The sequence below is a fragment of the Amblyraja radiata genome, chromosome 26 (assembly GCF_010909765.2).
Source record: "Amblyraja radiata isolate CabotCenter1 chromosome 26, sAmbRad1.1.pri, whole genome shotgun sequence".
Taxonomy (NCBI): Eukaryota; Metazoa; Chordata; class Chondrichthyes; order Rajiformes; family Rajidae; genus Amblyraja; species Amblyraja radiata.
In genome coordinates, this window is record NC_045981.1 from 31733861 (window position 1) to 31748302 (window position 14442).

At 42.2% G+C, this 14442-nt stretch overlaps 1 protein-coding gene across 2 annotated transcripts in view; it reads right to left on the reverse strand.

Moving 5' to 3' along the window:
• Positions 1 to 14442, reverse strand: part of ntn1 (netrin 1) — a 204682-nt gene that overhangs the window by 92834 nt on the left and 97406 nt on the right. For both annotated transcript variants that reach the window (XM_033044616.1, XM_033044617.1), the window contains exon 3: positions 13989 to 14177. In XM_033044616.1, coding sequence (XP_032900507.1) covers positions 13989 to 14177 — 189 coding nt within the window. The remainder of the gene's footprint in view (positions 1 to 13988; positions 14178 to 14442) is intronic.

The window sequence follows — 14442 nt, forward strand, 5'->3', positions numbered from 1 at the left end:
TTTCCTTACAATCCTCTCTACTCTCAGAAAGCCAGTCCTAGATTCTTCAGTCTGCCTATAACAAATAAAAATGCTCACCGTCCAAGTCCTCTTCGGCACCTTGGCTTTCTTCCCAGAATGTGGTGCCCAGATTCCTACACAATCTCCAGCGAGTTCTAACCAATGATTTGGCCAGATGGAGCATGAATTCCATGATTCCAAATTTAATGATCAAATAATTAAACCAGGTATTCATTCTTGATTGTCCTTTGAACTTATTCTGCCAACTTCGATGATTTGTAGCACAAAAAGTTCCAGATCAGTCTCCTTTTTAACTCTGTCAAGTGCCATTTACAGTACCGTTGGTGTGGTCCTTCTGTGATTCTCCAAACCTATTTACGTTAAATTGCATTTGCCACACAACTAATAATTTGAGCCAGAGCAGATTGGGGGTAGTAATTATATAGGACATTTACAGCCACAAATTGAGTGAGAAATTCTCGTCAAAAATAGTTCTACATTCTAAGTGCTGGAATAACTCAGTGGTTCAGGCAGCTTTTTTGCAGAACATGGATAGGTGACGTTTCGGGTTGGGACTCTTCTTCAGACTGGAAGGGGGTGGGAAAGAAAGCCGGAAAACAGAAGGGGCAGTGCGGAGCGTGGCTGGTAATAGGTGGACACATGCAAGGGGGGGGGGGGGGGGTTGATAGGTCAAAGGCCAGGGATGAAAAGACAGGTGGAGAGGATACAGGTGGAGGGGATACAGGTGTAGGGGATGCAGGTAGAGGGAGTGGGGGGGGAGGGGCATTAATTTCCTAAATCACAACTTTTCGATCGATTCTGCTTTTCAAAATTTGCAACTCTTTATCCTCGGGCTCACTCCTGTCTTTTCATGGCTGGCCTTTGTCCACCAATCTGCCTATCACCTAGTTACTGGCCACATTCTATCTGCCCTTCCTCTCTTCCAGCTTTCTTCCCCCCCCCCCCCCCCCCTTCAATCTGAGGATGGGTCCAACCCGAAATGTCACCTATCCTGACCCGCTAAGTTATTCTAGCACTTTGAGCATTTCTTCGGTAAACCAGCATCTGCAGTTCCTTGTTATTGTGCTTCTACATTTTAAGTATTTGTTTTAAGGTACTTTACCACGTGCCTTTTGGTAGTCGAAAAGTACATAATTGACTGCGCTAATGGATACATCTCTCTTTGTTACAACATGATTGAAATCTGGTTTATAGGACTCAATGAGCTTTTAACAAACTCTGCTGCACATTACTTTCTCTCAGTAACAATGTTCACTGATAGTCTTTCCATCACATGCATGGCCTGCAAATATAATGAATGGCCTGCAAATATTTGTTTTATTCCCTTATATTGATCAGACAGATAACATTTTCAGTCTCCTGGCATCGGTCCCATATTCAAGGGAGATTAAAAGATTATGGCCTGAAGAAGAGTCTCCACCCAAAGGGTCACCTGTCCATTTCCTCCACAGATGCTGCCTGACCCACAGTTCCTCCAGCACCTTGTCTTTTGCTCAAGAGTCCAGCATCTGCATATCTGAGTGTCTCTAAGAATTGTTTCTTTAGCACCATAACTTCTCTCTGTAACTTAAAGGCACATCTCATGTTGATGTAGTAACATTATCAACAATTGTTGGTGACCCATTCAGAGTCGTAGAATCATACAGCATGGAAATAAGCCCTTCAGGCCAACATGCCCACGCTGACCAACATGCCCCCTCTACTCTAGTCCCACCTGCCTGCGTTTGGACCATGTCCTTGTAAGCCTATCCTATCCACGTGCTGGTCCAAATGTTTGTTAAACGCTGTGATAGTAGCCTCAACTACTTCCTCTGGCAGCTCATTCCTATGTGAAAACAAATTGCCTCTCAGATTAAATCATTCCCCCCCTCACCTTAAACCTCTGTCCTCCTTGATTCCCCTCCTCTGGGTAAAATACTCTGTGCATTTACCCTATCTATTCCTCTCATGATCTGAAACACCTCTCGAAGATCACACCTCAACTTCCTGCACTCCAAGGATTAAAGTCCTAGCCTACTCAACCTCTCCCTACAGGTCAGGCCCTCGAGTCCTGGCAACATCCTTGCAAACCTTTTCCAACTTAACACCAACGTTCCTGTAAAAGGATGAGCGAGATGAAAACAATACTCTAAAAGTGGCCTCAGTAATGTCTTGTACAATTTATTTCCCCATTTTACTTGTCCAATATCTCTACCTTGCCTTTTCTTTTGATCAATTGTAAATTAATCTCATCCGAGATTACCAAGACAGACTACTTAGGCAATATCTCAGTTATGTTTCTTGTTCCCACTAGAAACGTCATCTGTCCTTTCATTCCACAGATGCTGCTTGACCCACAGAGTTCCTCCAGCACTTTGTGTTTTTGCTCAACATTCCGCCATCTGCAGTTTCTAGGGAAAGATTTAATAGGAATCCGAGGGGCAATTTTTAATATCCCAAATCAGCTCCACTATTCTTTCAGAGAAACAAGGAACTGCAGATGCTGATTTATGAGGGAAAAGTGCTGGAGTAACGCAACAGGTCACACGGCATCTGTGGAGGACATGGATGTGACGTTAGGTGTCAGGACTCTTCTTCAGACTGATTGGAAATGGAAAGGGGGGGGGGAGAAAGTTGGAAAAGAGGCAAGGGTGGGACAAATCCCGGCCGGTGATAGGTGGATACAGGTGAGGGGGATTCGTTGAGTAAATGGGTGGACAAGGGCTGGAGCTGAAGAGCGGCCAAGCGGCAGAGTTGCTGCCTTACAGTGCCAGAGACCCGGGTTCGATTCTGACTGCGGGTGTTGTCTGTACTGAGTTTAGATGTTCTCCCAGCGACTGCGTGGGTTTTCTCCAGATGCTCCGATTTCCTCCCACACACAAAAACGTGCAGGTTTGTAGGTTAATTGGATGCTGTAAATTGTAAATTGTCCCTTGTGTGTAGGATAATGCTAGTGTATGAGGTGATCTCTGGTCAGCACGGACTCGGTGGGCCAAAGGGCCTGTTTCTAAGCTGTATTTCGAAAGTCTAAAGTAAAATGTAAAAGGAGGGAAAAGGGTGTCAAATAAGGAGAGAAGTGGAATGTGGGTTCCTCTTACACTTCCTCTTCATCTTTTCTCATACTATTTCTTTGCCTTGTTTTGATTTTTAAATGCCTGTAGTTTTGTCTTCTACACAAGACATTTGTCATAGATTTCCTTTCTCTGTTTTATTCTGATCTCTACTTCCTTCGTCATTCAGAAGCTCGGACTTTGGATGTCCCACCTGTTCCCCTGGAGGGCACATGCTTGGCGTGGATCATATTTTGACCTTGAAGGCATGTCTTAGCTCACCAATGTCACAGCAGACATACTTGTAAAGTGGAAGAAATACAAAATGCTTGAAATTGAGACTGGGGCAATAAATCACATTGTGGTTTTGAAAAATCTTTTCTAACTCATTTTGTGACATCAGAAAATTTCAAATGAATTACTACCTCGTAACTCACCATTCCTGTCAGAACAGTCCAATGTTTGTTTGTGGAAATTAAAAAGATCTAACGTAGAATTGGTTAATAGTGGAAGTGATGGAAAGCTCAAAACATTGTTTGTCCATTAGACTTCCAACACTTTTAACCTGCTGAAAACAGAGCAATAATTATATTTTTGATCTGTATAGTTTAATTTAAGCATTCTTTGCTCTGATTGGCTCTAGCCTAAGTGGGGGGAGAGTTAGAAGTGTGTCAGAGGGGGAAAACAGTTGAAAAGGAGAGGCAAAGCACAAGCAGATTTAACTCAGAGCTCCCGTGGATTTTGAAGAAACAGGAACAAAGAGAAGCAGGAAAAAGCACTGATTGGCTCTAGCCCGAGTGGGATGAAAGTTAGAAGTGAGTCAGAGGGGGAAAACAGTTGAAAACTGAGGAATTTGGTTTGTAAATTGGTAAATTAGGCGATTTATCAGTCAATATACGCAAGACGGCTCTTAGGGAGCGGCCTTGTGAGGGAAGCGCCCTGTGAGAAAAGTGCGAGTCTTTGGCGAGGAGGCTGAGGAGAGGAGGCTACACAAAACGCTAGAGAGGGAGAGACGAAAGAAGGAGATGTCAACAAGCTGATTCAGTGTGATGCTTGCAGTATGTGGGAGGTCAAGGACACTGCTGGTGCCTCTGGCTGCTACAAATATGAGAAGTGCATCCAGGTACAGCTCCTGAAGGACCGTGTTGGGGAACTGGAGAAGCAAGTGGATGACCTCAGGTTCGTCCGAGAAACTGAGTCGTTCCTCGACAAGTCATACAGTAAGATTGTTACACCTAAGGTACTGGAAGCGGGAAGGTGGGTGACGGTGAGAAAGGGAGGGAAACATGGAATGCAAAAGTCCCCAGGTATTGTACTTCTTGTGAACAGGTTCACCCACTTAGAAGCTGATGGGACAGAAGACGTTATCACACTGAGCGGCAGACTGGCTTGCGAAGCAAAAAGGGCTGTTGAGCCAAAACCAAAGAGGCAACGCCGTGGTAGTTGGAGACTCCATTGTGAGAGGTACGGACAGGGGTTTCTGCAGGAACAGATGGGACTCGAGGATGGTGTGCTGCCTTCCTGGTGCCAGGATCCAGGATGTCACAGACAGAGTGCAGAAAATCCTTAAGGGTGAAGGTGAACAGCCGGAAGTGGTAGTGCATGTCGGCACAAACGATGTCGGAAAGAAGGGGATGAATACTCTGCAGCGTGACTTTAGAGAGCTCGGAAAAATGCTGAAAAGCAGGACCTCCAGGGTGGTTATCTCCGGTTTGTTTCCAGTTCCTCGTGCTGGCGAAGCAGGAACACGGAGATATGGGACCGGATGTGTGGCTGAGGAGCTGGTGCAGGGAGCAGGGATTTAGATTCTTAGACCACTGGGATCTGTTTTGGAGTAAGGGGGAACTGTACAAAAGGGATGGATTGCACCTTAACAGGTGGGGGGCCAGCATTCTGGCAGGCAGGTTTGCCACTGCTACACGGGTGGTTTTAAACTGAATAAGGGGGGTGGGGTGTCAAATGGGATAGTCAAGGATGGAGTTAAAGGGAAAGAGAGTAAAGGGATAGTTAATGACCCCAGAATTAACGGGAAAGGAAGCTCACAAAGGGATAGGAAGTACGGCCAAGTGTAATAGGGATCGATGTGAAAGGTGAGATGCGTAAGGAATTAAAAGTATTGTATATGAATGCGCGAAGTATAAGAAGTAAAGTAGATGAGCTTGATCCTCAGTTAGAGGTTGGTAGATATGACATTGTGGGGATTACTGAGACGTGGCTGCAGGAGGATCGGGCCTGGGAACTTAATATTCAGGGTTATACATCCTATAGAAAGGACAGACAGGTGGGCAGAGGAGGGGGGGTAGCTCTGCTGGTGAGGGATGGAATTCAGTCCCTTGCGAGGGAAGACATAGGGACTGACGAGGTAGAGTCACTGTGGATTGAGTTGAGGAATTGTAAAGGCAAGAAGACACTAATTGGTGTTATCTACAGACCCCCAAATAGTAGCCCGGATGTAGGGTGTAAGTTGCAGCAGGAGTTAAAACTGGCATGTAACAAAGGTAATGCCACTGTGGGATTTCAATATGCAGGTAGACTGGGAAAATCAGGTTGGTTCAGGACTCCAAGAAAGAGAGTTTGTAGAATGCCTCCGAGATGGATTCTTAGAGCAGCTTGTAATGGAGCCGACCAGAGAAACCAGGGGCCACAGTCTTAGAATAAAGGGGAGGTCATTTAAGACTGAGGTGAGAAAAAACATTTTCACCCAGAGAGTTGTGAATTTATGGAATTCCCTGCCACAGAGGGCAGTGGAGGCCAAGTCACTGGATGGATTTAAGAGAGAGTTAGATAGAGTTCTAGGGGCTAGTGGAGTCAAGTGATATGGAGAGAAGGCAGGCATGGGTTATTGATTGGGGACGATCTGCCATGATCACAATGAATGGCGGTGCTGGCTCGAAGGGAAAATGGCCTCTTCCTGCACCCATTTTCTATGTTTCTATGTTTGTATAAGTGCAGCTCATGATTTTATTAAGCATACTTGGCTCACTTTGTGTCATGATGTCAACCGTGGCCCTATCACTGGAGGTCAGTGGGATGAAATCTCTGGCATGGCTCAGATGGTTGCAGCTGTTGTGGCAAAATGTTGACACCTGGGCCACAAATTATTGTGTTGGTCTATTTGTAGTGATTTCCAAAACCCTTATACATCATCCCCTGAAACATGACCTTCACTAGATTCCTGGTCACAAAGTCATGTGACCTCTTGGATCTGCACCACCATTGAATAAGGTTATGGTTGAAGTGAAGAGTATATCAGCCATAACCTAGCTATAGGGCCATGGTGGACATCATGACCCAAAGTGAGGCAAGTATGCCTTTAAAACAAAATCATGACATCTCCACCTCGCTGCGTGTTCCCCATAACATTTGACTCATTCATGGGCATGTACATCTGTCTTAGCATTGATTACTGTCAGTGATTCCGCCTCCATGGGTCTTTTCAGAAGAGGGCGGCACTATGGTGCAATGGTAGAGTTGCTGCCTTACAGCATCAGAGACACGGGTTTGATCCTGACTATGGGTGCTGTCTATTGGGAGTTTGTACGTTCTCCCTGTGACTGCGTGGATTTCCTCTGGGCGCTCCGGTTTCCTCCCACACTCTAAAGATGTACAGGGGTGCAGGTTAATTGGCTTCGGTAAGTTATAAAATTGTCCTTAGTGTGGAGGATAGTGTACTGATCACTAGTTGGTGTGGACTAGATGGGCCAAATGGCCTGTTTCTGCACTGTATCTCTAAAGAATGTCAAACATTCAGAACAATCTGAAAAAAGAAATTTTACCTCAAACTTGTTTATTCTGACACTTTGCCCGGAGTTCTAGATTCACTCATTAGAGAAATCATTATCTTAGCATTTATCCTGTTTAGCATCCTCAGACTCTGCATATTTCCCTAAAATTACCTCTCATTGTTCTAGCTTCTTAGATCACTATATAAAATTTAAAAAACCTTATCTTATTCAAATTACGAATCTGCGATTTGCTCTAACCATGGATCTAACTTTATACATTTACAAATATGTATTTCTCGATATAATGGTACAGTTCAATGGATTATAACTGTAAACACAAATTCATGTTTCCTCTCACTATCCCTGGCCATTGAGGGCAATTGAAATTAATTTACTGTCTCCTCCAAATAAAATAAGCAAACTCAACACACTCCAGAAACCAAATGTAAGACCACCTAGAGTCATCTGGAGAGCCTATGAATTGATCTAATGAAAAAAAATGGAATTAAAAATGTTAGATAAACAATGCAAAAAGAAAGAGATTGCCTTAGTTATCAGCAGATATTTGAAAACATGTCTTGAATTGTGTTAAAGCTGAAAGTAGATGATCAGATTAAAATGCAAGTGAAATGAGTGAAAGAATCAAGTCTATTTTCTATAATTGGTCGCATATCCAGCAGTCTTCAGATGCAAATTGACGTACAAAATTCTTAAGGGGTTGGACAGGCTAGATGCAGGAAGATTGTTCCCGATATTGGGGAAGTCCAGGACAAGGGGTCACAGTTTAAGGATAAAGGGGAAATCTTTTAGGACTGAGATGAGAAAAACATTTTTTACACGGAGAGTGGTGAATCTCTGGAATTCTCTGCCACAGAATGTAGTTGAGGCCAGTTCATTGGCTATATTTAAGAGGGAGTTAGATGTGGTCCTTGTGGCTAAAGGGATATATGGAGAGAAAGCAGGTACAGGATACTGAGTTGGATGATCAGCCATGATCATATTGAATCATATTGAATCATATTGAATGGCGGTGCAGGCTCGAAGGGCCGAATGACCTACTCCTGCACCTATTTTCTATGTTTCTATTAGTTGCTGTGTAGCAATAGTCCAGATAGCTCTATGGTCAATTTTCCTCCTTAAACAAATGAAGGTAAGTACATGATCAGGTGAAACAATGAGGAACAAATTCTGATCGAACAATGAAATACCAAAATAAATTTAAGGATAATGAATTGTTAGATCTTCCGGCTGGTAATGATAAACACATATATGGTGAACACGAGGAATAAGAAATGGAAGTTATGCCATAAAACAACTGTTGTAAATCAAATTGTCATCATGGTTCATAACTTGTGCTGAAACACACATCCTTTATACTGCAATTAAAACTCCTCATTGCCACCTCTTAGACTCTTGCAAAAGTTTAAACTATTGACTGCCACCTTTGAAAATATGCATAGTTTGAATATTTATCTTGTAATCTGTGATTTTACTGATAACATATACGCAAATAGTAATACCAATTCATTAGAACATTTTTTTTAAATGTTAAAACATGTTTCTTTATGTTGTACATTGATCAGACTGAAGTTTTGAATGCTGAGTATTCTCGTGCTAATGGCTTATGTTCATTTTACTGAATATCAGTTCATTTTACTGAATATATATAATCATATATGGTTTATCTGATCTGTTTGGAAAGCATGCAAAACAAAGCGTTTCACTGTTACTCTGTACATGTGACAATAATAAGAAATCTAAATCTAAACCTAATGCTTTTGAGAAGAACATTCGAATACTGTATAGAGTCAGAGCTTAAAATGCGGCATTAAAACAGATTGATTCTTCATAATTGAGTTTTTTCATGTCGAGCCCCTTCTTCAGTCTGAAGAAGGGTCTCGACCAGGAACGACATCCATTCCTTCTCTCCAGAGATGCTACCTGTCCCGCCGAGTTACTCCAACATTTGTGCCTAATATACATACACACACACACACACACACACACACACACACACACACACACACACACACACACACACACACACACACACACACACACACACACACACACACACACACACACACACACACACACACACACACACACACACACACACACACACACACACACACACACACACGACGTACACACCATTGAGGATAAATGGGGATACTGTGGATAGGGTGAATTGTTTTAAATATCTGGGAGTCCACATCTCCAAGGATATGACATGGGCATCACACGCCTCAGCACTCGTGAGTAAGGCAAGGCAGCGCCTTTACCACCTCAGGCAATTGAGGAAATTCAGAGTGTCTCCGAGGATCCTCCAGTGCTTCTACGCAGCGGCGGTGGAAAGCATCTTGTCCGGGAACATTACCATCTGGTTTGGGAATTGCTCTGCCAAGGACAAGAAGGCTCTGCAGAGAGTAGTGCGTTCGGCCGAAGGCACTATGGGAACTTCACTTGCCCCCCTGCAGGAACTATACATCAGGAGGTGCAACTCCAGAGCCAACAATATCATGAGAGACCCCTTCCACCCCTGCAACGGACTGTTCCAGCTGCTACGGTCAGGCAAACGCCTCCGTTGCCATGCAGTGAGAACGGAGAGGTTGAGAAGGAGATTCTTCCCAGAGGCCATTCGGACTGTAAACGCCTATCTCACCAGGGACTAACTCTACTGAACGTTTTTCCTTCCATTATTTATTATGTAAAAGAATATGTGTGTTATGATTGTGTTTATAGTTTGTTTGGTTGTTTGGTTGTTTGTCTTTTGCACAAAAGTCCGCTAGCATTGCCACTTTCATTTCATTGCCCATCTCGTATGTGTATGTGACAAATAAACTTGACTTGACTTGACACACACACACACACACACACACACACACACACACACACACACACACACACACACACTGAAGTACAATAGCTGGAGAAAAGAGATTTAAAAGCATATTGACATTACGATTGTATATTCTATCCCTCCGAATACTCTAGTACTTTTCCAACTACAGATAGCAGTAGATCTTCTCTTAGAAGAGCAAGCAAAGAGACACAATTTTAAGCATTCTTGCTGTGTGGAAAAAGATTCGGGAATGTTTTGAGTAATGTGAGTCAGGGTGTCTGGTTTATAAAAATAATGTAACAAATGTAAACTACAGAGTCTGTGGAACACCTGTGTAGGATATATTCTGAAACAATTTCCTGCAATTTTGCAGCCAGAACATTAATAAGAATTGCACATTCTTTTCCTGTTTTACAATCTGAAATAGAAGTGTGAGCAATAAAATGTGACTTCCAGTTTCAAAGATATTTATATCTGGTAATTCTAAAATTCACTATCTGCAATTGATGCACCAAGTAGTTTGAAAAATCACATCTGTACTATTTATTCTTGCAAAAAAAAACCAACAGATTTGTAAACATTTTCCCTCTTTCACATTAGGTGTAATTTAACTAGATTACAAGCAGCCATGCTTGTTTGCCTTACCCGCAGTCCAGTGTAGTCAGCCCTTTTAATTATAGTGTTGATCAGTGTGAGACTATGTATTTGGCTACATTTCTAAACCTACCTGTTCAAAAGTCCCTCATTGACTTTAAGTTCTCTGCGAAATTCAAACTGTTTTCATCACCAACTTATTAAACCCTACAGTGTCTAAACCAGTCATTATACAATGGAGCATTACAAAATCATTGACAATTATCTGATAACATGATTATAAGTGCTCTAATACTTTGCTTTTATTGGCAATCGGAGGTTTTCTCAAAAGTCATTGGATCTTTGGATTGGTAAGTTAAATAAATAGTGAAGGGTTATAGTTAGAGAAAGGGCTAATAACAGCAGAAATTTGTGATTTTAGGTTTTAAGTATATTGATTTATTAAGCATTCACTTTATAGAATATATTTTCTTTTCAAAAGTGATAAAACTGGTTAATACATTTTTTCTATACGGTGAATTTTTTTTCCGGATACGTTTAAATTATTTGTATCTTTCTTGAGATGAGAAAAACATTTTTCAAACATTTTTCACACAGAGAGTGGAAAATCTCTGGAATTCTCTGCCACAGAAGGTAGTTGAGGCCAGTTCATTGGCTATATTTAAGAGGGAGTTAGCTGTGGCCCTTGTGGCTAAAGGGATCAGGGGGTATGGAGAGAAGGCAGGTACAGGATACTGAGTTGGATGATCAGCCATGATCATATTGAATGGCGGTGCAGGCTCGAAGGGCCGAATGGCCTACTCCTGCACCTAATTTCTATGTTTCGATGTTTGCTATTTGTTGGGATTATTTTGGCGAGTATTAGAAGAGTCCATTTGAAACCTTTTATAATGGTTTCCTAATGATGTTGTATTTATCCGTTATATTTGTTTAATAAGCACAACATTATGAGCTAGATTAACAACATTAATAGACTCCAGGTATGCAAAACTAAAAGTTCCACGATCATACTTTTTAAAGAAAACTGTTGAATAACAGTGTACACTTGACAACGTTCAGTGAATTTGACACAGATGGAAGATTGTTACTGTTTATCATACCTTAGTAGTTGCAAAACAATTATTTATAACAAGAGATTTAGGCGACATTACGACAAAAGGTAATTTTAATTCAAGTGAAACTGCAGCAGAAAATGATAGAGAAATATCCATTTATATTTCTTGAATTAGTGGCCACTTTTCATGACATTATTAGTTCTAAAAGAAAAGACACAAAGTGGTCGAGTAACTCAAAGGGTCAGACTTTGTGGGCAGTGTGTTCAGGCAACGTTTCATGTCAGGACCAGTCTTCAGTCTGAGTCTCCCATCTTCAGTCTGAAGAACGATCCAAACCTGAAATATCCCCAGAGATGCTGCTTGACCCACTGAGTACTTCCAGCATGTTGTGCCTGCTTTTATAAACTAGCATCTGCAGTCTTTTATGTCTATATTACTAATTCTCTTTCTCTTTCACAAGAACTAACAGAAATCATTCTAACAAGGCTTCATTGTGGCTTACCCAATTTCAGCTCCTTTCTAATGATTGAAACCGCTAAACCCCCATCAATGAAACAGAACAACAGTAAGTTTTATATAATTCCAATTGAATTAATATTCAAAAACTGAAGGTTTTCATGAATTTGAAAGTATTTTCTTTGGAAAGGGTGCAGAGGAGGTTTACCAAAATGATGCCTGGATTAAAGCTGCAAGGAGAGGCTGAACTTGGATTGTTTTGTCTGGAACATCAAAGGCTGAGGGGAGACCTGATAGAAGTGTATAACATTCCGAGAGGCATAGATAAGGTAGACAGTCAGAACCTTTTTAGTCTTTTCAGTATGGAAATATTAAATACTAAATGGCACAGCTTTAAAGGTGAGAGGGGCAATGTTTGAGGAAGATAAGTTACTGAAATTAAGCTTGCAGGTACAGCAGGCAGTGAAGAAAGTTAATGGCATGTAGGCCCTCATAGAGAGAGGATTTGAGTAGAGGAGCAATGGGTCCCACTGCAGTTGTACAGGGCCCTGGTGAGACAGCAGCTGGAGCATTGTGTGCAGTTTTGGTCCCCTAATTTGAGGAAGGACATTCTTGCTATTGAGGGAGTGCAGCGCAGGTTCACCAGGTTAATACCCGGGATGGCGGGACTGACATCTGATGAAAGAATGGATCGACTGGGCTTATATTCACTGGAATTTAGAAGGATGAGAGGGTATCTGACAGAAACATATACAATTCTTAAGTGATTGGACCGGCTAGACACAGGAAAAAAAGTTCCCCATGTTGGGGGAGTCCAGAACAGGGGTCACAGTTTAAGAATAAGGGGCAGGCCAATTAGGACTGAGATAAGGAAAACATTTTCAGCCAGAGAGTTGTGAATATGAGGAATTCTCTGCCACAGAAGGCAGTGGAGACCAATTCACTGGATGTATTCAAGAGAGAGTTAGATATAGCTCTTAGGGTTAACGGAATCAAGGGATATGGGGAGAAAGCAGGAACGGGGTAGTGATTCTGGATGTGTAAGAATGAATGAATGAATGTATGACTACGTTTATTGGCCAAGTATTCACATACAAGGAATTTGCCTTTGTGCTCCGCCCACAAGTGACAACGACATACAATGACAGAAGGAACTGCAGATGCTGGTTTAAACTGAAGATAGACACAAAAAACTGGAGTAACTCAGCGGGTCCAGGCAGCATCTCTGGAGAGAAGAAATGGGTGACGTTTCGGGTCGACCCTTCTTCCAACTGGTTAAACGAGAGATATAGGTGGTGAATGTGGAGAGATAAAGAACAATGAATGAAAGATGTGCAAAAAAGTGCCAATAATAAAGGAAACAGGCCATGGTTAGCTGTTTCTAGGGTGAAAATGAAAAGGTAGTGTGACTTGGGTGGGGGAGGGATAGAGGGAGAGGGAATGCTGGGATGATCTCTGAATAATCCTTATTCTGAATTTTCTTTCCATTTTAGCCATGGTTCCTTTCAATAAAAAGAAGAAATTCAAATACAATTAAAGAACTAGTCATTTCTAATGCCAGGAAATGCTTACTACCGGCTGGTAGGTTGTGACACATGCCTTGTTTGTTTAAGATGTCATTTTTGGGGGATTGGACAAGCAGGTGTAATTACCGTATAGCCCTGATTAATCAGAAGTGTAAAAGCAAGCTTTCTTCAATATACCTTGCAGCATTCCTTCCAACTTGGAGCATGGAATAAAGGGCAGCAAGATAATACTCTAAATCCCATGTTTACCTTTTGAAAGAACAAAAAGAGTTTGACAAAAGGTAAGGCATGAGGAGTCGTTTCAAAGAGCCAACATTGTTTTCAGAGGCGTTAGAGCAGTTTGTTAGGAGATTAAAATGCGGCTTTGAGCAGTGTGTGTGTGTGAGGCTGTCTTTGTGTTGGGGATGATCCTGTTGAATGTAACTTCTGTGTGCATTTACTGGTGTATACACCTGGGTTGTGCGAATGTTTTGATCTGCCAGTCCTTCTCAATCATACCGCTAAAGCCAAGAATTCTTTCACACCTTTGTCCTTCTGCGTTGCCAGCTTTTGTTTATTTTCCTTGTCCTGTCACATGTGCCCCTAAAGAACTTCTCCTCAAAAGCATTCTGGCCCAAAATGATGGGCTAAAGTTTCTGCAAACAAGGGAGATTTGACCAGCGGAAGCTGCACTAGGAAGGCAGACAAAAGGAAAATAATCTACCTGCCAGGTGAGAGGCCAGCCTCTCGTCACATACCTTTACACGCCTTTCTGTGAGAGACGGGCTTTGTCATGTCACGGTAGAAGCCTTCCTTGCAGTAATGGCAGTGGCGGCCCGCTGTGTTGTGACGACAGTTCAGACACACTCCTCCACTCTTGCGGCCAGACAGTTTGAAGAGCTCCATGTTAAAACGGCAACGCCGGGCGTGAAGGTTGCAATTGCAAGCTGAAAAACAACGCACATCAACGCATAAGAATCAGAGGGCATATAGTTTTAGTGTGAGGGGGAAGATTTAATAGGAACCTGAGCTTCCTACAATATCTTCCTACAAAAGCTGTCAGAGGAGGTAGTTGAGGCAGGTACTATGACAATATTTGAAAGATATTTGGACTAGTACATGGATAGGATAGATTTAGAGGGATATGAGTTTGTGGAGATCTGAGGAATGTATATCACACGTCAGAACAGTGTGTTTAGCATCAGCTGCTAC